Source organism: Camelus ferus, chromosome 20 (genome assembly GCF_009834535.1).
Source record: "Camelus ferus isolate YT-003-E chromosome 20, BCGSAC_Cfer_1.0, whole genome shotgun sequence".
Taxonomy (NCBI): Eukaryota; Metazoa; Chordata; class Mammalia; order Artiodactyla; family Camelidae; genus Camelus; species Camelus ferus.
Window position 1 is genome coordinate 38254703 of NC_045715.1, and position 26846 is coordinate 38281548.

Consider the following 26846-nt stretch of genomic DNA (forward strand, 5'->3'; position numbering starts at 1 on the left):
GAGGAAAATGGAAACTGATGAATTAGTCTCCACCATCTGCCTTAGGGCTAAAGAAGAAATCACTGCGCTTCGCTTACGCAACGAAACTCAACTCCAAGCTCCCCACCCCATCCTCGTCTCCGCCCTTCACTATGAAAGAGGACCCAACACGCCCACCGCGGGCGAGCGGCAGTGACGTCAGCCTCAAGAGGCGCGTGCGCTGTGCTTTGGGTCCCTTTCTGCGCTTTTCCACCTAGGGGCCTGACGGTCTCGGTGCGGCCGGAACTACAGTTCCCAGCGGCCCGTGCGGGGCGGTCTCGGTGCGGCTGGAACTACAGTTCCTAGCGGCCCGCGCGGCGGGGGCGGGAGGCCGGGACTGCGTGAGGGAGGCCAGGGCACAGCGGGCTGAGCGGCCCGCTCCTCCTCGGGAAGCGGTTTGCTGCTCTTTCCGCTCGCGGCGTCGGCGGCGTCGGCGGCTCGGCGCGCACGCGGGGGCGGGTCAAGGCGGCGCGCGGCGGGCTGGGCGGGTGGGCAGGTGGTGGCGGCGGCAGCAGCGGCACTGGTGCTGTCAGGCAGGCTGTCGGGGAGATGGGCGACCCGGGGCCGGAGGTGAGTAGCGGGCGTCGTGCGGGGCCCGAGGGCGGTGCTGGGCCGCGCGTCCCGGGTCGGGGGCCTCCGGGCCAGGGCCCCGCAGCAACAATGGCCGCCCCGGCCCGGCCCGGCTCCCGGGGGCGGCCGCTCGGCCCTGGCGGGGCGTTCCGAGGCCGGGGTGCCCTTCGGAGGGGCGTGCGCTCCTGGTCGAGGCGCGGAGCTCGAAGGGGTCACTGCAGCCCACGTAGGCGGAGGCGCAGCCCGACTCCATCCAGGACCTGTGCTCGTCAGGTCTCCTCGAGAGCTCTCCTTGTCGGTTCGTTTTTGAAAAACCTCTTCCTGCGAGGCGGGGCTCTACAGATAAGCGTGTTTTGGCTTCTTTTTGTAGATAATAGAGTCTGTCCCTCCTGCTGGGCCTGAGGCATCCGAGTCCCCGGCGGATGAAAATGAAGATGACATTCAGTTTGTGAGTGTAAGTAGTGGCGATATTCGGGTTTTCCCGAGTCCCAGACTGTGTGTGGTAAGCCGTTCTGTGATTATACCTCACCTGTTCATTCAATGTCCAGAAAACACGTGTGAACGTCTGATAGAGACTAGATCTCGTGGAGCGTGGGGAAGGATTAGGGAATTTGCCAGAGGGGTCCCTGAGCAACCACAGTGGCCGTGATAAAGACTGTGGCCTGCAGTATTAGTGGCACTCTGAGCCACGCTTCCCCGCTTCACTTAGAGCCATCTGATGCTTGATGCATTCACAGTTCTAGTCTCCTAAGACCGTGTTTTAAAGTGGGGCAAGAGCGTCTTGTATACGATGGCACCCAGGTTAGGGAGAAGGGACGGCTGGTGACGAGGAAGGAGGTCGAAAACCAGAATGGCTGCAGGAAGTCCAGATCTGAGCACAGGTGTCAACATAACATGAAGGCAGGTAGCCTGAGGGCCTACTTCCCTCACCTTTGAGGTCATGGCTCCACAGTACAGCAGTGATGTTCACAGTGGAGGCCCCGCATCACCGGGAGCGTGGTGTGTCCTTGTGCGGTTATTTCGCTCTGGGACAGTGGTTCTCAGGCATTACTAAGTGGAAGCTTGCGGATTCCTGATCCCACTCCAGACCTGTGGAATTAGCATTCGGAGGTGGAGCCTAGGGATCTTAATTTGGGCAGAGATGCAGGAGTATATGAATCTCTGGACACACTTTGTAAAGCATTGGCTCCAGAAACCCGAGTGGATGCTCTGATCGGTTTCGGGACAATTTCCACCTAGAACTGTTGGAGTTTTACAAAGGTTCTGCTTAAAGTGGTATCTTAGTATCTTATTAGCTAGAGAATATTCCTACTGTAAACTACTCTGAGTCCTGTAGTTAGTTGAGGTTTGCTGTTCAAGGTGTATAATCTTTAATAGATTGATGTGTATTTGTGTTTGTTGGTTCTTGGACAGTTTTAAAAAACTGGTTATTAAGCAGTGTCCTCTGCACCACAGCATGAGCCATTGTGGTGACCCAGTGTTGTGTTGTGTGTTAGTGGGTTTGTTTTGGTGTCTTCACAAGATAATTTCTTGACTTTCTTCACCTTTGCCCGTGCTTATGGTACTCTGTCCTTTTCATTTTTAATTTTTAAGATTTTTGGTGGGTAGAAAAATTGTATCCTGCTCCTTCCATTACTGTGAATTCAAGTACGTTTGGCTCTTCAGGACAGATATTTCCGGTTCTCTCTGAATATTGGTGTATTTGTGAACGGAGAATATTTACCTTAATATTTTGTGGGTATCGAAGTAAGAATGACACACTTTATGAACTATGGGCCTTACTTTAAGAATCTCAGATGGAATCTACGAAAATAAGATTTAAAAAATTTATGTATTTTTGGTACTCTGGAATGAAGAGGTATAGGGTCGCTTGTGAGTAGTAAGCTTGTGTTAGACTGAAGTTTAAGAATATCGTTTTAATTTAAATATTATTTTTAACGTAGAGAATCTGTCTTTTCATCAGACATTAAAAAATACAGTGTATCCATCTTTATATATCTTATATTTATCTCTGTTTCCAAATACAGATTCAAAGGTTTGGTAGTTCCAAATGGAGACATGAATTATATGTATTAAATGCAGTTACAATACTACAAGAAAGCTATTGAAAACATTTCTTCTGCCTTTTCAGTGATAACACTTCAATGACAATAATAGCTTAGTTCTATTTAAAACTCATTAGAGACAGAATCTTCTACTTTTCTCTGTAACCCAATCTTAATCCTTGATTCCTCTGGGTAATGCTTGTCCAGTAAAGTAGTAGATAGTTCTCTGCTTCAGATTTCTTCAGATGAAAAAGAATATTGTGATATTACTTCTTGAATACTCTGGTGTGGATTTCCTGGTTCGCTTTTAGTCAGATTTTCCCATCTTTAATCCACATGGTGGCTCAGCAGTCTTTCTGTGGTTTGGAAAATGTCACGTTCGAAACTAAACATAGCATGCTGAAGGGAAGGAAGTTCATAGATGTGGAGGTGCAAAAATGAGCCCCTTCATTTAAATTTTATTGAAATATACATACAGAGAACTGCACAGTTCATCAGGGTACTTACTGTTTTATTTTTGCAAAATGATACACATGTGTAGATAGCACTTCAATAAAGAGACAGTGTTACTGGGAAGACTTCATTTGCATGTTTTGCTCTAGTTTTCTGTTTAATTTAGTAATGTGGTCCCTTATTCAGCCCCCATCCTTATTCTCTGCAGTCTTTGCAACTACAGATATGTTAATTTACCCCCGGAAAATTGTTTTAGCTAAGAGATAATGACATTCTTCCCAGTGCTACTCTAGATACAAAAGTATAAAAACTGCTGATGCAGCCTGTCATAATCTCGCTGTAACTGCACAGGAGATTGAGGCTTCAGCCAAGATTGTTGGTACAATGTGGAATCATTGAACATGTGAAAATAGTGAAGGATATCAAGGTATAGTTTCATAAATTACATGAGATGCACATGGTCAAGTGATAATACTTGTAACTGCACAAGTGGGTCATGGACAAATGAGGGTGTGTATCTTTTGGCTCAGTATCTTGGGGCCAATTAGCTCAGTAAATAAAAATAATGTTGGCGCTCATAATATGTATAGTCGTGAGTTAAGTACCTTAGAGCCACAGAGATGAATTGGAAATACATCCTACCCATAAGTGTCAGTATTTCAGTGTGAGAGATGAGATAGCGTGAGAACTCTGTAAATAGTTCTAGCAGATAGTAGAATGTTCTTTTATCAAAAGTACATGGTTCTCTTAAAAAAAAAAGATGTGTGGTTTACAGTTGTATGTTACTTTTGCATAGGTAGCATTTAGTGTTTGTGTGCGTTTAAAAGGGTATTTTGAGAAGAAATGAGGAAAGTCATCAAAACAGAAAAGCAGAGAGGATTATGCTGAGTTCTGGAGGATACTTTTTTTTAAGTGGGAGAGGGAAGGATGGGCCAGATAGTATAGACTGAATTGTGACTCAATTTGAACTTAAAGCAGACATTTGGGAATTTTTTGACATTTTTAAATTGGGCAGGACAGCATAAGTAAACTCTGTCCTTAACTTTGTGAGAAAAAAACCCCCCATGAATTATTTAGAGTTTTAGATTAGATTTTTGCGTCTATGCTCAAATCCATTTTCTTTGTTTTAGACTAGGGTAAAACTACTTTTTCTGTAGACCATATTTTAGTGTATTGACATCACTTCCCAATTACTAGGTAATTGGTGTTTTGGCTTTGATTATCCGAATCAATTTTCTAATAACGGGAATGAAAGTTTTTTATTTCATTGAAAATATTTTGAAAAACTTAGGATATCAATTCAAGTGTGTTCCTAAACTGTTTTGCAGGTGCCTACATTCCTGGCCCTAACTTGTGTGTTGTTGGAGTAGAATCTTTTGATTTTGTTACTGGTGCAGAGCAGTTGAGGATGATCATTGGGTGACGGATGGAGCAGATTTAAATAAGATACTTTGTAATTGGAGGACCACATGCATTTATACTTTTTAAGGATATAAGCAGTCATAAATGTAAGAGATTACGTTTTCTTGATACTTGTATATTGATATTTGTATATTACTTTTTTGTGAGAATTAATAACTTACTTTTTGGTCAGTGTTATGAGTTATTCAGAGTTGGGGATAGTAGCAGGTAGTCTTTTTTCTCATACTGAAGGAAGAGAAAGTATCTTATCTCAGAAATTAGGAAATAAGCATTGGCTTAAAAATAGTACATATGCTTTGAACTGCCTCAGAATTACAGTGACCATACGACCAATTATGCCGTTAGTGAACCAGGAGCACCTCGCTTAGTTTTCTCGATTGTTAAATGGTGTAATAGAAAGGTAATTGTGGGGATTAAATGAGATGACATACTGAAAAGTTTAGCACCATGCCTTACGGGACTCAATGACAAGTGTTACTGATGAGGGTAAAATAAATGGAGTACCAGAGTGTTTGGATTCCTTAAGTTCATTATGGTGGAAGTTTGTCCATACCCACTGTGAAAATTAGCTCAACTGTAGAGTGTTTGTTTATAAGTAATATTTTCCCTTGGGTTATTTAATCTTTTGTTATTTTTCCACTCAGCCTCTCTGCCTTTTTAGGTCTCAAACACATGCTGTCTTCTACCATTCTATACTTATAACTCCATAATTGTTTGTTGAGTGAATGAATAAATACTCTAAGTGACCCCTGCTTTTTCTAATATATGGATTTCCTATCCTGATTCTTTTTATTCTACTCTCTTAATTAACGTGGACTGTAAGTTGTCATCGTTCCGCAGTTCAGAAGGACTGCATGTTGGCAAAATGGTTGACCCCAACAGGAAATTTCTAGTAGTTGTCTCTCACTTGTTCCCACTCCTGCTTTTTCTGTTTCTGCAGCTACTTGTTAATCTTACTCGTGACCGTTCCCTTATGGTGTTTTTTCCTGCCCATTGTACTTTTTGCTTTGTGCTCTCTTACCTTTTTTCATCTCCCTTTCCTCTACCTGCTCTCTGTTCACGGGAGCTCTGCTTCAGCCTCTGTATTCCTGGTAACTTGGGGACTTTGTTTGTGTGCTATTTCAGTGGGTATGTAACAAAAGTTCCTAATATATGTTTCTTGGAAAGAGCAAGCTATTATATTTTCATCTCCTCTGCTACCTTCCTGGATTGAATGTATGATCTTGACAATCTTAATACAAGTGGTAGGTTTTAGTCTTAAAGTAGGTGTTTCATCTCTGTTGACCATGCATTGGAGAATATCCGTCCCTCTATCCTCTTTCTATTTTTCCAGTCTTAAAATTTTTCATTTTTACAGCTCAGGCATTAATCCTAATTACTTTATTATATAATCCCTGTGCAGAAGTTTTGCTCTCTGGTTTTATCTTGGTGGCTAAATCCCTGCCTGCAGGGAAGGCACTTTGCTGGTCTGAGAGCGGCTGTGGCCCAGGGGAGAAACAAGCTGTCTTTGAGACTGGACACTCCTTCTCAGGAAGGGGAACTTTAGCTAGCGCTCAGCTTCTGTCCCCTGACCCCAGGGTCTTTTTCTGTTAGTTTTTCCACTGAATGTATATCACTATGGCTTGCCAACGGCCATCTTTCCCCATCCTAGGAAATCTTTCCCTCAGCCATATTCTCCCGCTGTGTTCCTATCTCTTGTTCTCAACGTATTAGAATTTTTTAAAGAATAATCTTTACTCCTGGCTCTTACTGCCTCATTTTCTACTTAATTTTTTAGAGCCTGACTTCTGTGCTTACTACTTTCTTGAAGATTGCCCTCTCAGAGACATTGTAAAATCTCCTTGTTGCTAAATTCAGTGGCAGCTTTTCAATGCTCAGTGCTTTTGGCCACATTTAGCACTGACAGCTTTTCATTAAGGCTTTCTTTTTCTTCAGCTTCTTTGAATTTATGCATTCCTGATTCTTAGATTTCTGATTACCTGCTTAGCTCTTCTTCCTGAATCCTGAAATCCTGTCTTTTCAAGAGCCTCCTTGAATCTCTTCTTTCCCCTCTTTGCTGTCTTCCTTGGCAAGATCACAGTTTGAGTGTAGTTCTGGAGTTAATAGTGTTCTCTGAGGAGAGTTGTCCTCAGCGATGGCTGTGTTTAGGCCTCTTGTGCCTTAGAGAATGGGCCTTAGGAGGTGGTCCAGGGAGCAGCTTTCAAATCTCCATTTCCAGTTGTGTCTGTGGATCCAGATTACAGGCCTGCAAGTCCAGCTGGCTGCAGGTTTCTCTGTGTGCCACTGGCACATCAACCCGTCACGTCCAGAAGAACGTTTCTGTTTCTGTGTTCCAAATTTACAGTGATGGCATCAGCATCCCTCAGTCATCCAAGCTTGAAATTTTAGGGACCACTTAGTCTCCTTGTTACTGTTGGGTATTTTTTACAGCCAGTCATTGTGGGCTTTGTTTCCGTTTTACCTGTGTACTCTCTTGTACATGCACCATGCCGACACTCTTCTCTTTGCCATGACTGCTACTTCAGTTCTGCGTCCCTGTGTCCCTGGACTGATTAATCACCCTGCTTTCCCTGCTCTCAGCACTTCTCTGTGTGATTCATCTTCTTAAAGGAAGCTCTCATGATATTATTCCCATCTTACTGGTTATTGGTTCCCTTTTGCCTATAGAATAAAATCTAGACTTTTAAGCTTAGCATCCAAGGCCTGGCGTATGGTGGAGTCAGTGTGGATGGAAGGAAAGTTTGGAGAAGAACCAGGTTTGATGTTTGACTCTGTAAGGGTTTGGAGATGCAGCCCAGCTGCAATTCAGAGAACTGCACGTGTTTGAGCTTGGATGTCTGAGAGACACCACTGATACCTGTCCCATTTGAAAAGCATTGGCTCGTGGTATCTGTGTCTTTGTATGTAGCGCTATTCCTGTATTAAACATCCTCTTCCCAGGGCATTGACACAGTCCTAACACCTCACTGGGGCTTAGGCTCTTCCAGGTCCTGTCATGTTGAGTGTTTTCCTCTGCATTTGCTCCCACCTGTAAGGCTGAAGGAGGAACAATAAAATGGCCACATTTAGGCTAACAGATGGCTTATTCTTATGCTTGCCCTTAAAATGGTCAACTGACCTGCCTGATCGGTTGCTACTCACAGTTCCAGGCTCACTGTTAAAACTGAAGCTATGGATCTTACTGTTTCTATTTCAGTCCAGTATCAGAAGCTATAATCGTGCTTGGTCTCTGAGTTGATCTCCAGGGAGAAGGTCACAGAACAGTAACCTTACAAAGTAACCTGAATACCAAGAAGACGGCACCTTGAGTGCTTATGAGATAAAGAGATCGAAAAGGCGACAACTGGCTTCCTTAGAACTGGTCGCCTGGAGGCATCATGATGCCTCTCTAAGTCTTTTGATGAGAAAATGATTCTGTTGACTGTTACCGATGCTTTATTGTTTGAGCTCTGGCTCTGTAACCACCCCACCCCATCCCCAAGATGGGCTCACAGCTGTGAAGGCACCGGCCTGCTGTGATTCCCCTTTGCCCGGCACAGTAATAAAGCTGCCACTTTCCTTCTAAGCTCCAAGACCTGATCTCTGAGTTACTTGGCTCGTCAGGGACGGGGGTGATCTTTCGGCAGCAAGGCTTCCTCTTCAGAGGAATTCTTGCCAGTCGCAACGTCAACAGGAAGGATTGTTTTAAATGCTGGGTTAGTTGAATAACTCTTCGTGATTTGTTAATTTGTCTGTTCTTTCATAGGAAGGACCTTTAAGGCCTGTCCTCGAATACATCGATCTGGTCAGCAGTGATGATGAAGAGCCGAGCACCTCTCGCAGTGATGTAAGTACATTACATGTGATTTGCATTTCCTCACATCGGGCATTTAAGCAGCACTCTCTGAAGAGAGTTATCAAGTCAGCGATGGCTGTGTTTACACCTGTTGTGCTTTAAAGACTGTCCCATTGCTGTTAGGATGGGCCGGAAGATGTGGTCTCAGGGTCCTTTGCCCTGGAGCTCTACTCCCAGTTTTGTTACTCTACCTTGAGTGAGGATGTGAAAGGGCTACGTGACACAGGGAAGTTCTAAGCCTTGGAGGTATCATCTTGATAAATGGGAAATAGGATAAAAACTGCAGGCTTTTTGGCTCCCTTCTCCTTTCCTGTCTCTCCTCAGGTGCCCTGCAGAAGTGGGTCCTTTTCTCCCAGAACCATGGGGCCACAGAAAATTGGTTTTATCTTAGAAGAAAGCTAATGCGAAGATCTTGTAGGAAATGGAATGCGGGGAAGGGTTATGGGTCATTCGGGCGTCCTTCCTTTTCACCCTCTCCGTCCCCGCATATTTGGAGTCTTCTTTCTTACCTGTGATTTGTTGGCTGTGGGTTGGACTCTTAAACTAATACTTCCCTCACTCTGAGGTCCAGGGTAGCCGAGCCCTTTGTAGCAATCTTGTTTTTCATTTGTCTTGGCCCAGGTTTCTATTAATGGACTGTTTCCTTGCTGGGTTAGCGAACTCCTGGCTCTGCGTTCCAGGTGGCCAGAAAACTTCCTGCCCTATGATACAAGGAATTGAGACTTGGACTTGAAATAAAAATGCCTAGGTTTTCGTCTTTACTTTACTCCTTATGAATTCTGTGAATTTGGGTAAATTAAGTAGCCTTTTGGCCTCAGTTTCTTTATCACATAAGGATGACACCTACCTCACAGGGTTGTTGTGAGGCTGAAATGAGGTAGCAGGTATATACGTGAGCTCCTTGAAAACTACAAACCATTAAGCAGAACCATGCAACTGAAACGTTTTGTTCTTCATGAAAAGCGAATCAGAGAATTTTTAAAGGGTCTTAAAACTGCAGTGGGGGACTTTTAGAAACTTTTTTCCTCTCGATGGGACTTTTTCCAAGTTCTCTGCCCTTATTAAGGTCTCCTTGTTGACTTACACATGCTGAATGAGATTTTTAAAAACACTGTTGTCACCAGTAGTCGCGCTCCCTCTTACCCTAGCAGTGGGGACAAGCTGTAGGCTGGCATGGCACCGCTCGAACTGGGCTCGTCTTGACTCCTTTTTCACAGAGAGCGCCAGTTTAATGCCAGTAGCTGTATCGGGCCTTCGGGGTAGTAAAAACGTGTGGGTTTGACTTCGGCGGTCCCCTTGCTGACTTGTAGTGGATTGCAACTTTTGTTGTTAATTATAATAGTTTAAAAAATTGAGTTCTACTTACTGGACATGCATCTCTGCACTTGAAAGTTAACATATTAAAAGCGTATTTTTTTTCTTCCTTGGTTTTCTTGTTCATGTGGATAACCCAGAGAATGCCTGAGTCTAAGGTGCCATCCTCTGAGAGTCATCGCCCAGAAATGTGCTCTAGCTGCAGTGTTCCTCTTTCCATTGGAGACAGCAGCTCCTCCTCTGGGAGTTGCACCAGCAGTCCACAAAGGATAGTTTCTCAGCCTTCCTCTGTTGAGAACCCATTGGAGAACCAGAAAAATGATCCAAATAATTCCGATATTAAGATCTCTGAGACAGAGACACTTAAACCATCACACAGTTATCAGACTCTGCCTTCATCTCCACTTCTGGTCCCCCAAGAATCTTTGGCCTCTTCAGAGGTCAAGGAGGATTTACCTGTAGAGTCTTCAGCTTCACAGCACGGACAGGATGCCATCCTCTATCTCCAGACACAGGTGGCTGAGATGTCCCGAGTGATACAGGACCTGCAGTCCAGGAGCTGTTTTAGATTTCATCATTCTAGGCCAAGTGAGAACTCCTCGGTTCCTTGGGACATCTCCACCTCCAAGGAAGAACATTTATCCACAGTGGAAGAAGAAGCTGACTGCAAGTCCCCCTCTGCCGATGACAAAGGGCAGCCAGCTGACCCCAGTCAGTCAAGTTTCACAGGTCTCTTAAAGAGAATGGAGCAGCGAGGAGTTATAAAGAGAGTCACATTGCAGTCTGAAGCGGAACCATGTGAAGGGAAGCCTGATTGTGTGACCTCTAAGAAACGTTTGGTTCCTCCCCTGCATCCTCTTCTGAGAATTGCCACCACTGAGGTTTTCAAAGACCCTGCTGATTGCCATCCTTCTTCTTTCATGGGACACAGGGTATATCCTGTGGCCAAGGATACCTCTCCCTTCCAACCGAATCCACCCGCCGGGGGCCCCATTGTAGAAGCGCTGGCGCACAGCCGAAGAGGGAGCGCAGTGTCTCCGCTCGATTCTGCCTCAAAAGAAATGGAGGTCATGGGTTGTAGGTTCTACCACGCTGCTTCCATCGCGGCCCGGGCTGCTAGCTACATGGCCTACATGACTCAGTACCAGCGTAAACTCTGGGAAGACATGGAGGATCTGGTCCACGACCCAGAGTTTGATCGTGGAAAAGCGAGGTGTATAATATCAGACGGTATGGATGCAGGCCTCTGGCAGCTTTGTACTACCAGGGACATCATGGACTCTGTGGTCAGAGTGATGGCGATGGCGATAGACTACAGAAGGCAAGCCTGGCTCCGACTCACATCGCTCACCAAGAAGACCCAGGAGAAGATCTCACACTTGCCCTTTGATGGTACTTCCCTCTTTGGGCAAGATGTCAATGCTGTTGTTGCTGAAGAAAACAGTATAAAAGAAAATGACTATAAAGACCACAACAAGTACTATAACCAACATCGATACTTTTATAGTCATGATCAGAAAGCACACTGTCACAGTAAAGGATACTCGAGAGGGGATTGGTACAAATCCCGAAACCACCCCTATAGATACAGGAAGAAGGGAGACTCTCCAGAACGCCACGGGTACAAGAACTAGTAACCCGCTCACGTTCAGCCGCGTAGCATCTGAGATGCTGCCTGTTTTACTTGCTCCTCCCCACTCACGTGGGTCTGCGGGTGGGAGGCCACCTCGCAGACTGAACATTTGTCTGGAGTTGTCACAGCTGACAGTTGACTTCTAGACTTTTGGAATGAAGTAGATAATAAAGAGACTCATGCTTTATTGGCCAACTGAGCAGTAGAGACTTTAAGCAGGGTCGGACAAGGGTTTACCTGTGATTTCTAGTCCAGAATAAGTCGAGGGAGGGGACTCAGGAATCTGAGTCCTCTTGTGATTAAGGGAAAATACGACGACTTCTTCCTCAGGAAAATCTTGCTGATAAACTGAGGACTAGCAGATTTGGAACTTGGAAATAACCTGCTACTAGATCTAACACCAGAGGCAAATCCTTCATTTTTAGGTCGTCAGTGCTTCCTTGTTTAGGCTTTGGTTTGTCAGATCTTCACAGAGTGACAAATCTCTTATAATCTCTTTGTCAGGATAATTAGCTCACCGGGGGTCCGTCCTACTCTCAGGCTCTGTGAGACTTCAGAATCTGCCTTGAAGCTATGTGTCAAGAAGTGGAATTCAAGTCAAAATTTGCCAAATCCAGTTTGCTTCCAGTGGGATGGCTAGATGTCACAAGTCTGCTGTGGACACCGGCTGGAAGAAGACTTTCCTACCTGTGACATCTCTGTAGAAACTTTCACAGAAATTGTCTCAGCAAGACTGAGGCCTGCTATACCAGTCACCCACCACTCAGAGCTGCACGTGAGAGAGTTCTCTAGTCGTCACTCCTGGTCTGTGACCTGGCAAGCTCCGTGTATCAGCAGGCTGTGAGACCCAGTCATGGTGTTCTCTCAGGATAATCCGGGCCTTGAGCCAAAATGACCTTGACTGCCTTCTACACTTTTTTGAACTTGATAATTCATCACACTCTAAATACAAAAACGATATGCACATTAGTGCTGTGGAAATTAAGGATGTTACACCATCCAGGCAGGCAAATCTGAACTCTTTAAAGAGCAAGAATTCCAAACATGCCTGACAGTCCGGCCTTCTTATCGTAATAGAGTGGGATGCTGTCAATCTCGATGTTACTGAGACATGCTTAAGATGTAGAGGACAACTGTGGGTGTTGGAAAGAGAACGTCTCACACAGTTCTCTTTCTGGATCTCCTTGAACGATTTCTTGAAAGTCTGAAGTCAAGACTTCAGTGACATACTCTGGGTTTATTGGTCCGTTAATCTAGTCAGACTCTTAACCGTGAGAGACGGCTTATCTTTTTGTGTCCAATTCTTTGCATTAATATTTCTCTATCATACTGGAACTGGCAGCAGATACCTCACTTACATGTCCGACAGTATCTTCAATCTCAAGGCAGTGGCTGTATGTATACCAGCCCTTAGATCCTGGTCTTTGCAACGTGACTTCAGAAACGGAGAAAATGTCAGATTTGAGGGGTCTGAGCACATCATCTAGTATTATTTGCTTGGCCAAATAGGAAAAAGAATTTACTGACAGACAGAATTTTGTAATTTCTTGGTTCGTCAGATGTGTGCGTTGTTTTTCCCGTCTGCTTGATTGTGGTATTCTTGAGTTTGCTGTTAGTGGAACAGAGCGCTGTTTGAGGGTTTGTGTGGCTTTTGTTTCTCGCCATGGGTCTTGCGCAGTGGTGACTGACGTTCTCCCGGGTGCCCCATTTGTTTAATAGTTACTGGAAGCTCATTCCCCCTCCTAACCATATTCAGCACCCTTTTTGTCTGCTTTTCTTTCTCACTCTGTTTGTGCTATAGAGGTTGAAGACGCAAATATCCCTGCTTGGAAGAAGTTATTTTGTCAGGTAGTTTCAGGGTACTGTATTGATTCTTTTGTCCCATTTGTAGATTAAATTTAAGCTGCAGTCTTGGTGGAGTCTCCTCTTGGCAAATTTGGTCAAGTCATGTCTAGAGTTAACAATTCCCTTTAATTTCTCTATATTTTTCACAGTTTTCTACTTTTTTAGGTCTGTGCTAGTGCTCTGGAAACTGTCTTTCAAATTGAGCTCTCGAAGAGCATTGATGACTATCTGAAAACAAACGAGGGCCTGAGGAATCATAGCAAGGTGTTTGTAGTTCATGATACGTGCGGCACCAGTTCCGTGGTCTGGTGCGCCCTGGACATGGTGCTGTAGTTTCTTCTGTGAAAGGACGAGCCGCTGGGGAACTCGCTTGGCACGTTTCTGTAGGGCTGCACACAGGTGTTCCTGGATTACAAACTTGATGACTTTTGAGGTACCTTTATTTTTAAAAAATCAAGCCAGAATAAATGATGCTTAAAGCCCTGATTCTCTGAAACTGCTTTGGCATTTCCACTTAATGTGCTCCTCCTTTTTAAGTTTTTTAGTTTTAATTGTGGTCAAAAAAAGACATAGCATAAAATTTACCATGGTAACCATTAAAGTGTAGAGTTGAGTAGGGTTGGCTATGTTCACATTGTTGGTGGACACCTCCTCCTGTCCTGCATGCTTATAAAGTGGGATTGCCATTTTCTTCCTTTTGCGTTACGTTGCTCAGTGAAAGATAAGTAGCGTTGCTCTCCTGTTCTGATGTGCCCAGGCATCTCCAGAGATTTTTCCTGAAAACAAAAAGGGTATTGAGCAATCACTGAACTGGTGGTCAGGTAGCTGGGCTTCTCGCTTCTGAACAGGATTTGGTGTTGCTTGGGGGTGGGTCTAGCGATAGACTGGTCTTTTGACTGTAGGAGAAACAAGACTGGTCTCTTCCTGTTTGTTTTGTATTTTAGAGTCTTTAGCGTACTGGAATGATGATGGTGTTACAAAACTAAGAATGGGGGCTTGGTCTAGAGAAGCAGCCCCAGTAGACACCCGCAGTAGTGTGTGGAACTCAGAATTAGTCAGCTAACACGTTTTCATAACGTGCCTGCCCCGTGCAGGGCCTTTGACAGATTCTCCATCAGGCCAGCCTCTGTCAGCTGGGGTACCTCTAGGTTTTCTAGGAGGCCGTGGAGTCACCACGAGTTGAACAATTTGGTGTTCTCAAAAGGGATGCATCTAATGATCCTTTTACTTCAAAGTGTTATTGTTTGACTAGATGTAAAATGTATGTGGAGACAAGATGATTTCTTGTAGTTACCGTGTGTACACGGAAATGCTGTTTCCATTCATTGTTCTTGAAGTGCCTTTTTAAATTTCACACTATTGTTTAAAACTTAACATTGGAATATCTTGCGTATGTTGCTAGTGATATTTATGTGAATTCTGTACCGTGATTTTAAATTTTGTAGTAGTTTATGCATCGTCTGTACAATTGCACTATCTAAATGTACTCTCCTTCTGAATGCTAATTTGTTTTCTTTACAGCACTGTTGATCCATTTCAGAAGGTTGTAGAGTATGTCCCTCCCCCTTTATTTAAATAACTTCACAGTAGTTCTTTTAGTTGTTAGTGATTGGCTCAGTTTTCTGGGCATTAAGACAGCTTTGTTTTCTATCTGTAGGTTCTAAGTTTCTGATTGAATCGATTTTCTCACACCTGACCTTGTTCTTAGCCATGGTAACACAACTTATATTTGATAAGTGGGTGTGTTTACTTGGTAAGAAGAAACAAAGACATTAGGAAAAAGCAGTAAATTTGCTGACACTTTATATTTTTTTTTTTTTTTAAGTTTGTATGACAGTTTCCTTATCAGTGTCATGGCATTTGAACTTTTTACTGTGTGGCAGCTTCTTTAGCAGTATAATTCCATTTACTTAGCCCTCAAAATGGCATTTTGAGGGGAGCATAAGCTCAGGCCGCTTGGGTGCTATGTAGTGTGATGGATCAGTACTACACTGATAGCGTACTGAGTGATACCTGAGCGACATGACTGATACTGTCCTCAAGGGCCTGCTCCATCCAGGATAACCTCTCAGGTACTGCGAACGAGGAGGTTGGAATAGACGCAATCCAGAATCCCTTCTAGCTGTGAAGTTGGCTACAGAGTTAAATGACATGGAGGAACAGAGTTAAAATGCCAAATTCAGTATTCTTGAGGACATGATTTGTTGACTGGGATTCTGGTGAAGGTGAGAAGTTACGGATTAGATCTTTGTAGAAACAGTTTAAAGATTGCAATAACTGAAAACTTTTTTTTTTTTTTTTTTTTAATGTGAGGCATATTTTGCCCAGACTTGCACTGTTTAGGTTCCCTTGTCTCCTGAAACTTACCATTCCTTACTTAGTGTTAGCGGCTAGCCCAGTGATTGGTCGTCATAGCTGTGTGCATCTCATGCATGTCCTTCAGTTGGCTGGACCTGTTCTCTGTAGTTTTTTATTAGCGGATACACCAAACAGGTCTTCATTTTTCACTTTAGAAAATATACAGTTGGAAGTTATCAGTAAACTGATGATGATCATTGTATTGAATGCAAATCTTTTAGTTATTTCCCTGGATATAATGAGTTTTATAAGCCATTAAAATATTCCTTTATGTAATTTCCCTTCCTGAATGAGTGATGAGAATATTGTTTTATTGAACTTTTTTTTCTTGTATTGATTAGTGGGATGATATTTTGGTACTACTTTGTCTTTTCATTTGCTTGATTTTATAGGAATGAAAAACTTTTTTATAGCAGTGTTTGGTACCATTGAGATATCTTACTACTGGAAGTGATAGTTGCTTCCAGTGGGATGTGTCTGGAAGTGACCACAGTCCAACCGTGTCCTTTTGATGTTACCATATCAGTTACTTCATTCTTTGTGTTGATTGTTTCTTCCCCTTTGTGTGGCACCTCTCTCTCACAGGATGTCTGATCTTCCTAGCCTCTTTGATGTGGACTGTGTTTCTTATTCTACCAGTACACACTAGCCAGGATTTTCATGTGGCTTTGTGTGTTTAAATACAATGCCTTCAGCATTATTGTAAGAGATTTTTCTAGTTCTTTCTTAAAAATGTCCTTTTTTTTTTTTTTTTTAAAGTAACCAGTCCAGTCTTTCACACTATTCTTTGGCTATCGAACTTTCATCAGTTAATGCCTTCTTGTTTAATGGTAGTATTATTTTCTCATTTCTGCATAGTCTTTATACAAATGTATTATTACATGTAGTTTCTGGTCAGTTGCATCTTTTCTCTCATAAAAATTTTAAGCCCATCACCATGAATAGTTCAGCTCTGACATACTGTATCTTAAAGTTAATCAGTTTATCTAGGTCATAAGGGCTTTACTGGTTTTGTTAACAATTTCAAATGGTCTGTTAAATTTGCTTATCCCTTGTCAAGAATTCAGTAGGCGTTCTCAGGTGGTCTGTAGTTTCCTTTAGGACTTTGGCGATCTCTCAAGTTGTATTGCGTTTTCTCATGTTCCTGAGTAGTATATTCCTTGGTAGAAGTGAAAGTAAATACTTTATATCTGGTAATATTAAAAAAAAAACTTTGACTTTGAATGCTTCAGGTGTTAGGAGTTCTGTTAGTAGTCCCTTTGTAAGACTGCCTTCCAAACGCTGCTTTTTTCCCCATGAGCTGTCCTGGGCTTTCCGTTTTCTTTCATTCCCCGTAAGAGTGGCTCTGTCACAGCATTCGGTTGTAAGGGCTGCGGTTAGACCTCCTGTCGGGTCCCGCTTTTACCTGTGATGGCTGTGTTTCGCACTGCCTTGATTTCCAGTGTAGTAATGTGCTGAGTAACGGTCATGTTTGTGGCCCCTTTATCTGTACCGCTTTTAATTAGGCGACAGTGATGGGGTTGATGGGGGAAAAGCGTGTTCCAGGTCACTAAATACAGTGTTAAACTTTCAGTTCCATTTTAAAAACATTCAGTTAGACTAAGCTTCCTGCCATAGGGTGTGCAGCCCACTCCCTTCTGCCGTGGGTAGAATATAGTTAATTTGTAATTAGTCTCGTTTAGATTCTTAGCACAGAGTTGGATGTGTGTTGGTCTTTGTTTAATGGCTTATAATTGCTCCTGTTTTATTTCACTTTTGGCAAAAATATACTTTGACAGACTTTGAAAGCTCCACGCTAGTATTGGGTCCAGTAATTGTCATCTTCCTAGCTGGGAAAGGGTAGAGGGGAGAACCTCCCTGGTGGAGCTTCTGGATGCTTGGCCCTGTGCTGGTGGCACGGTGCTCGTGAGGCAGAGATCACCCTAAGGGTTGCAGATGAGGAAATGGAACCTGCATGAAGCATCTTGCTCAGGTGGTGGAACCGAGCTTTGAATATACTCTCTTGCCCCAAGTCTCAGTTCAGCATTGTGCTCGGCTGCCTTCATTTGGCTTTCAAGGCTCCACTCAAGTCTTCACCTCTCTGAGAAGCTAATTTGACAAATTCTACCTTTTTTTCTTCCCTGGATTTTGTGTTTATGGCTATACTCTCATCCCTTATCACTTGATGTCTCGTATTAACTAATTCCTGGTTATTTCCCCTGTCAGGTCAGAGACTCTAACCTTAATTCTTGCATCGAGGTTCTCTGTGCTGGACTAAGAGGACTCAGATGCGTTGTTCTTGGCTTCTGTTTCAGGTATCCTGACGTGCAGCCTGTTCATTTCCAGCACTGATCGTTTCAGTCATGGTTCTTGATGCTTGTTTTTGTTGTTGTACTTTTTTTGTTTGTTATACCCATTTCATTTCACATGTACACTTAAATTTTTTTTTAAGCTGGTGTCTTGAGGATACTGGCTTAGTGAAAGGAAGGTGGAATGATGCAAAGCACATGATCAAGATCAGAGACCTTGACCTGATTATTAGCAAGTCAGTTACTCTCCGAGACTCAGTTTCTCTCAAATGAGGTGATGCCTGGAAGTGCTTTGAAAACTTCAAAGCCCAATACAGATTTCATTTCTTGAGTAGTTAGGCTGTTTCTGCCCACATTTGTAGATTTCTTATTACTATGGAATGGTATTGATATAAATACAGACACTTTAAGATGTATTTAATAGCATGTATAGTTCATTTCATGTCATCACATCATGTTCCGCTTGTTTGCAATTTTTTAAGGCTGAATTATTCAGCTTCACGTAGTACAAGCCCAACAGTGGATTAAGTCATTGAAAGATGTATTTAAAGTAGTCTCTTAAGTGCAAGCTAGGAAACGCTCATAAGAAATGATAAGAAACAGAAAAATATAGAATGAAGAGCTGAGGTGTGTAGGTATGTGTACAGTTTTTGATGGATGGTACTTTGTCATTTTGTGTCTCTGTTGGAAACAATCTGTTTATTTGTAAAACATCTTTTTCAGTACCTGCTATGTGCAGGCAGGCACTGAGGAGGGTCTGGGGATACTGGGAGTTAATGAGAGATGGTATATTCTCTTAAGAAGAGAAAGAAATACCAGTAGAATGTAGTTGTCCTGTTTAGAGGAATGCCTGTAATGAGGTTAGAACAAAAGAGGGGCCCATCTAGAGGGTCAAGGAAGCCTTTCTTACCAAGTGCTCGAGCTTGGTTTGGAACATGGTTAGAGAAGGGTTAGTTGGACTAGTGGAGAAACAGGAGCCAGGCATCAGGTGAAGGAAGCAATGTGTGCAGAAGCGTGGGGAACATCGTGTTTGTGGTTTCAGAATCGTAGGGAACGGCCTTTATGGGCACAGTTGGCGGAGATTAGGTTGAAGAAAGGATAAATTCCCCATGAGAACGTATTGGGTCCTACCTATTCAAAGCGTGCCCAGTTTGCACAGCCATTTCTTGTAAGGTTATAGAAGTAGTCTGTCTAGAAGTTGGCTTGTGCACGATGCACGTCTAGAGCAATTCCTTTTCTTCCTTGAACCGAGCCAGTGGAGGCTCTCAGTCAGCGCACCTGTAGCCGCAGGGACAGCTCTGGCAATGGAGAAGAAGTGGGGCCCCCGTGGAGAGCAGCTTGGACGACGAGGGTGCTGCTCCTGAAGTGGGAGGGACACCCCGTCATGGGTGGGCAGGTGCACACTGCAGGACCACCTGTGGGCAGTGTGCTCTCAGTGCGGCTGAACATGGCTCATCTCCCTGTGTGTCCGCTGGAAGATAATGTGAGGGTGGACTTGGGGAAGATGAGGGTGTTTCCTTAAAATGTTGCTTCATTGGAGTTTGGAGGTGTATTGAAGACGGGCCTGTGAACCTTGTGCCAGTGGCATCTCCAGCAGCACCCAGAACGCATTTTGTCAGCTTCCTTTTCGTTCCTTCTCTGCTTTGAGTTTCCTTGCTCTGGTTGCCGGTTTCACCTTCATAATTCATCCTTTTTCTTACTGTGCCAGAGGTCGCGCATTGGCGCTCAGGGTTAGAAAACTGTTAACTCCCCTTTGCTTTGTCACAGCTTCATATTAGGAGATACTTTAGAATTCTCCTAAGTTCCAAGGTTGTTTTTTTGGAGGTGGGGTGGGGTGGGGTGTGCGTCCTGTATCAAAGGAGAATCAAAGTCATTCTTCCTGGGAGGGAATTTTTACAAATACAGATATTGGCGATTTGCCCAAAAGGCAGTGCAGGAAGAATCTTACTTAACAGTTTTGGTGGTCCTGGCCTCCTTAACTGAGTAGTACTTCACAGAATGGGGTGTATCTATATGTCCTTTTTAAATTTGTTCCTGCAAAGCATATGTTCTGTGTACTTTGTATTTGTAAACAATAACCAGTTTGGGGGTGGGAAGGAGATTGCTTTGTACAAAAAGGTTGTTTCCTGGTTCCAAAGCTTTGCTGCTGGAGATGGTAAATAAATATTGTCCTGCTTTGCTGTGTGTATCTCTTCTACTCTGTCTGTATTTGATTATAAAATTCTTGGGGGGAAAATGTCGCTTTTTAAAATATTGTTTCGGGTGTGGTTTCAGCTCTGAGTTGGGCCAAGGGGATTCTGGTAAAACAGAACTTACTCTGGGGGCATAAGCCTCATAAGACCAAACAGACCAAGGCCTTGGGATGGGCAGCCGTAAGCAGGCTCTGAAACTGGAGCTTGTATGAGGTGAGGCAGTCGTTTGAGGAAGCCTCATCAGACCAGGTGCATTCGTCAGATGGATGCTGTGCTGACTGGCAGAGTCACTTCGTTCCACTTTCACAGTTGGTGGCACCACTGAGCTTTCTTTGAACTTGGGATGCCTTATGTAGCCGGTAAAGATGATGGAGGAACTGATCCCCCTCCAGTGGGTGCCCCTCTGACCCGTCAGTGCCAGCTGACCTTCAGGAGAGGGAGGAACAACAAGCCCCTGCCTGAGGTGGTTCTGTGTGATCCCACGTCCTGGTCTCCTGTTCTCCCCCACCCTGCCCGCCTACAGACTTCATCTTTTATTACTGGCTTTTTCAGTAGCCAAAAAAATGCCTTTGGTTAAAAAAAAAAAAGCCTTTGGTGAGTCAGTTAGGGAACTTGGTTTTGATCGCCTCTGGGTAGTAACTATTCTCACAGGTGCTTCCTCGTAGCTTCTGTCGCCCTGTGTGGTAGATGGAGCAGAGTGATTCCCCTTCACAGGGAAGTTCAGTGACTACAGCCGTATTTCTAATAAAGTAATTCTGTGGAAAAAGTCAAAGTTGATCATTTTGTTCTTTAAGAACTAGAGTGCTTTTTTTGAGATTAATGATTTAAAAATTTACATCATTTGCTCATCATAAAAAAGCCGCAGAGTAGTCCAGTGCCACGGCTATTATAATATATACTAGTATTGTGTTTCTGGAAATTGCTTTACAAAAGCAGATAGACTCTTAATTCTGCATTTCCTTTCATGTGATCATGGCAAATATTTCTAGGAAACTATTTAGCCAGTTAGGGCAATAAGAAGTAACTTAGAAACTCAACTTGTGGGTGAGGAGATGAGAGAAGGGTCCCTTGAAGTGAAAGACCTGCTTGTATTTAATATTTGAGAAAATTTATTCATGAGACCTTCTTAGGGAAGTTTTACAGAACAGTTCATAGCTAGTTTTCTCAGCATTCGATACCAAGCCAGTCCTTAACTACAAAGTGGGATTGGCAAGCGTATGGTACTTGGCTTCCTAAACCATAATACATTTCAGGGTTGAGAGTGAATGGTTCAAGAAGTAGTCATTTGTAGGTGAACTTTAAAAGGAAGTCCACCTGTGAAGTCAGTTCTGAGTATGCATTCATCTGAGACTAGTCAGGTGAACAGAAATTCAGGGTCTAGTAAAAATTTCTTTTGGAACATAATTAACTTTTGAGTAAATCTGTTAATATTGAGGAATTACCATTGTGATTGGAAAAGCTAAGAATCTTGCTTTATTTATATTGCAAACAGGAAAAGAGGAAGGTCAGGTCAAAGCTGAATAAACTAATATTTTTAAGTCTCAACTTTTAATTTGACTAAATGTACTTTGAATATTTGAAATACACTTTAAAATACAAGTCATACACATGGTTTGGGTTTTTTTTTAAAGCATATATTAAAGAAAAATTAAAGAAAAATACTTATTTATATGTATTAGCTAAGTGCTTCAAAGTTGAAGTGGTGTTTGACATCAAAACTGTAAAAATCCTTTTCCAGGAGCCATTAAGCTTCTTGAACTGAAAATGACTTGCCCTAATTCTTGATTGATATCTGTTTCTGTTAGATTTGGGGAATAATGCAATCTAATCATTGCATTTCTAGAGAAAAAACCTGGACGGAAAAAGTTAATACAATTTACTAATAGATTATGTTCCTTTTAGATACAAAATTTACATCTGCTTTTATGAAGGATAGACATTAAACTTATATTTTTATAAGGCATGACGTAGTGATTTCAACCAAGTCCATTATGTTCTCAGAGGACTGAGGTCAACACTTTATACAGTCTTGTTATTAGTAAGTGAAGTTTTATTAACAATTTTACTACATATTTTGATTGTAGATGTTAGAAAATAGAGATTAAAACAGGAAAAAACTCTAGACAAATAACTAGTGTTAACATGTTGATTTATAGCCTTCTAGATTTTACTTAAATATTTTAATTAAAAACGGGATCATTTTCACTTAAAAACAAATATAAGTGATAGGGAAAAAAGACATTGAAATAGATACAGATTATAGCTTTATTGGTGAGTGGGATTTTGTGCCATGTCATTAATTCCCCTGTCTAATGATTTTGCATGCATTTATTTTATAGTTCACGTAACGGATCATAGTTTAATAGCAATGTTAGAGATTTTAGTAGTTTCCAGGAAATCTTGGTTAGCTCATCAGCTTGATTAGTATATGAAAGTATTAATTACTGTGGGAGGTTTTGCCCGAATAGTGGAATTCTCTTTGGCTGTGCTTCCTGCTGACCTTTATGATCAGGATTGGGAGTTCACGGTCAGAACTTATTTCAAGTTCAGCTGAACTGATTTCAAGTTTGAAGTGGTTATTGGTCTGTAGCAAAAAAAAGAAAAAAAAAAAGAAAAATCAGAACAGGGCAACTAGTGTTATGAGACCCCTAAGGGAAATTTTGAAGTATAGCTTAAGTTTGTGTGTTCGTTCATGTGAAATGAAAAGACACAATGCTGACCATTGATACTAGTTCCTTTTAAAAAATGCCCTTACTTGATAAAACAAGGGAATCCTGTATCAGACTTTCCTCTGCGCTACACCAGCCCCCAACTGTAGAGACCCACTGAATCCCACTGTTTTGGATTAGATAGTATAAGAAAGTGCTCTTCCTTTCCTGCCCAAGTTGCATATTTCTAGACTTGGGATTTTTGCTGTAACTGTATGAAGCTCCATTAAAAGATACACATTGTCCTCTAGAATAAAACAGTTCTTTCTTCCTTTCTCTGGTATAAGCTTACTTTCCGTGGATATGTGCACTCAGATTTAACCAGTGTCTATAATCTGACTGCCCGTTCTAGGACACAACCCAAATTTGCTTTGTACGTGTTTCACCTCAAGATTTAAATAAAAATGTGGAGTATACTTGAAAATACAAGAGTTGCCTATTGTCCAGGGATGAACACAGACAGGACTGCAGGAAGAGAGACCCAGACTGCAGGAAGAGAGACCTGGCTCCTGAGGTTCTGGAACAGTTTTCCTTCCTGGACCCAGTGTGACCCTCATTCTGTAACCTTCTAACTCCTGATTACCCATGGGATTTGTATGTTGGACTGTGTCATTGGAATCATACCTCTGGTTCCCATTTAAAAAAACCATCATTTTAGTTAAAACTTTTTTTTTTTCATAAGGACTGAAACTCGAATCTACTTTTTAACCTTTTCTGGCTTTACAACTTTCTCCTTAATTATGTTATGACCCCACACAAGTTCCTCAATGGGAGTGGCTGGGCGTGGAAGAAAAACTGATGCAGAGAGTGATCTAAAATACTGGCAAATAGAGACCTCTGTCTCCCTAGAAGTTAATCCAGGGTGATGACAGCAAGTGCTTCAAGAAGGGTGACTGAAGATCCCACAGCTGCTAACATTCTAAATGAAACTGAAAGCCCATTGTCCTTGCGTTGAGAGCCAGTCCATTTCTAACTTGAGAAGTTACACACCTGAAAGGCTGACCTTTCTTAGAAAAGCTCAAGGGCCTGAATCCTTATTCAGACTAGAGGCTTTGGGAGAGAGTGGCAAATCCACCCTAGGAAGAGCCCTGGAATTTTGTGATTTCACATTAAATCACAGTTCAGCACTGTGGCACTAACAGGATGGTGGAAATGCCCAAACCTAAGACTGCCGTGGCCCCTTTTCATCTTAGTTCTACGGGAAGCATTTAAGAGATTTTCATCCAGCCTGAAATCAGTTCATTTTCTGCCCATGTTCCTGACAATACCATAGCTTTTGGCTCTGCAGTAAGTATTTCCCTGCTTGTGTTCTGATAAGTTAAAATTTGTTTCTGAACACATTGATTCTTTGAATTACTTGTTAAACTTCCATGCAAAATAAGGCCTCTGACCCAGTGGGTAAAATCCCTAACATGGCATTTTAATATCAATGATCCCTCTGCCTTTCAGTGCCAGTGTGTTCTCCCAGAACCACAGAGGAATGTGTCAGTAAGATCTAGAGGCCAAGTCATTTTGGATCACTAACGATAGAAGTCCAGGGGACTTGGCTTTCTGGAGAGAGTGAGTGTTCACAGATAACTTCTTACTAATGCTGGCTTTACCCAGCAACTTTGATCCCCAGACCCAAGGTTGTGATGGGAAAATATTAAATGAATATCACTCTGCCACCGCACTTGCTTTTTTTCCCCCCTCTTTAAGAAAAAACATTCTTATTTAAAATACTTCAATTTTGTCATTTTTAAATGGCAAAGTTTTCAAAGTCAAAGTTCCTCCTTTCTCTAGTTACCATTTCTTTTCATCTGCTCCCAACAGATTGTCTCCCAGATCTAAGTAATCTACTTTCAAGATCAGTAACCAGAATTCTTTTTTTCTTTTTTTCCTTAGAAGAAAATGGAAACTAACTCCCCTAGAGGGGAAGGAGAAGGAGCCCAAACACAATTCTAATTGCTGTTTGTTTTCAGCATCAGGGCTCTTAGGTTTTTTGAGCCCTTCAAAGTCTTGAAAGTTAATAAACACATCAGTGGAATTAGTTGGAAACAACATAAATGTGTTGTTGATGTGACTATACAGTTAAATAAAAGATAACAGGCTACTGATAGCTAAATATAAGAAAAAGAATTTTAACAGACAATAATACAAACGACTTATACTTACTTGACCTTCAAAAGGTAAAATTTTAGGTCTGGAGAATAATTTTAGAATAAAGTTGAAGAGATCCAAACAAAAGTTTAAATGTTGGTTAAAGGGCTGAATAATTTATCTCCCTAGCTATGTGTATAGTTTGAAGGGAGTAAAGTTTTAGGAACATACTTATATGTTGTGGCTAGTGGATTACAAAAAAATTTTCCCTTTGGGTGCATAATCGCTGTATTTCTGACATTTTCATTTAACTTTGTGTCCAGAGTTTATTTATAATTTACACTATAAATTAGAGAATCACTACTTGTACTTTAATGTAAACTTTAAGAGGAATAAATATCCTGTAAAGTCTTCCTATATGAGCACAACTTCAGGAGGCACTCAGAATGGCAGTTTTATTGTGGCCTAGGAAAAGGGAAAATGATGGTGGAACCATTGATTCAAGGTTCCTTCCTGGATTAGGATTACTTTAGTTAATCCAGAACATCGCCTTCCCCCTGTCTCCAGAATATTCACGTTGTGGTGACAAAACAATGTACTTTGTAGGTAAGCCCTGGTCTGTACCTTGTCTATCTCATGTGTCAATATGACCTTGGTTTACCTGGCCTTCCAAGCATGACTTTTGCTAGCATTTAAAACTTTAAAAAAAGTCACCTCTGTCAGGAAAACTAACACACTCTAGGCCTGTGTTTAAATGTTACTAATTTTGTTAAATAAAAAAAGTTTTTTGAATCTACTCTGAACTTCCTTCTCAGGGTAGTAACTACATTTTAAATAGAGAGATATGGGGAGAAGGGGATAGCTCAGTGGTAGAGCACACGCTTAGCATGCACAAGGTCCTGGGTTCATTCCCCAGCACCTCCATTAAAAAAATAATAATAAATAAATGAACCTAGCTACCCCCCCCAAAAAAAACCCCAAAAGAAATAGATACTGATTTTTTTATCTTCCCAAAGAGTAAAGAGTAAATTTAATTTGCTTTTAAAACAGATGAACTTGCCTATTCTAAAGGATCAGAGCTCAGATAGCTTTTTATGAGTGTCATTTTTAATAAGCTGCATTGCCCTATGACTTGTGAAAGGGCATTTTGAAGTTAGTAGAATGCTACTTCCTACCTGGTGCAGTGGTATAGGCTGGCCAAGTGGTCAGAAAGTTAGTTTGGGACTGCTTCTACCCACAGTGATCCTGCGAGCATCCGTTACTGCAAGGACGTAGCCTTGTACTACTAAAAATACCAGTTGGGCCTTGTTACATGTGCTCACTTCAGTGGACCTTCTGTGTACTTGCAAAATCACACCTGCTGCTTGATTTGCAACTCTACCCACTTTAGATGAAATTTGGGTTGTACATATATGACTGATTTGCCCAAAGAGTCATATTTTAGCTAGTAACCCAGTCTTCCTAGTTGAAAAACAAATTCAGTAAGGCTTACTTTTTAGAAAAGTTGTAGGTTCTAGACAAAATGGAGAGGAAGAGATTTCCCATATATCTCCTCCCCCTACACATGTAGAGCTTCCCCCATTATCAGCTTCCCCCAGCACAGTGATACATGTGTTATAATCAGTGAACCTATGGTGACACATTATCACCCAAAGTCCATAGTTTACATCAGGGTTCACTCTTGGTGGTGTACATTCTGTGGGTTTGGACAGATGTGTAGTGACATGTAGCCACTTTATAGTGTCATACAGAATAGCTTTCCTGCCCTAAAAATCCTCTGTGCTCTGCCCGTTCATCCCTCCCACTTCCCTCACCCCTGGCAACCACTGATCTTTTTTTTTTCACTGTCACCATAGTTTTGTCTTTTCCAAGATGTCATATAATTAGAATCATACAGAATGTAGCCTTTTCAGATTGACTGACTTCATTTAGTAATAATGTATTTAGGTTTTCCTCCATGTCTTTTCATGGCTTGGTAGCTCATTTCTTTCTTTCTTTTTTTTTTAATGAAGGTACTAGGGATTGAACCCAGGACTTTGTGCATGCTAAGCACATGGTCTACCACTGAGCTATATACCCCTCTCAT

At 42.2% G+C, this 26846-nt stretch overlaps 1 protein-coding gene across 5 annotated transcripts in view; it reads left to right on the forward strand.

Annotated features, from left to right (window-relative positions):
• The first annotated feature begins 251 nt into the window (after positions 1 to 251).
• Positions 252 to 26846, forward strand: part of ZNF451 (zinc finger protein 451) — a 73211-nt gene continuing 46616 nt past the window's right edge. For 2 of the 5 annotated variants that reach the window (XM_032463327.1, XM_032463328.1), the window contains exons 1-3: positions 333 to 588; positions 959 to 1042; positions 8254 to 8334. In XM_032463327.1, the coding sequence (XP_032319218.1) occupies positions 568 to 588; positions 959 to 1042; positions 8254 to 8334 (186 nt within the window). In that variant the 5' untranslated portion in view covers positions 333 to 567. Of the gene's footprint in view, positions 589 to 958; positions 1043 to 8253; positions 8335 to 9797; positions 17285 to 26846 lie in introns of those variants that run through there. The other 3 variants (XM_032463329.1, XM_032463325.1, XM_032463326.1) reach the window with 3 other exon arrangements.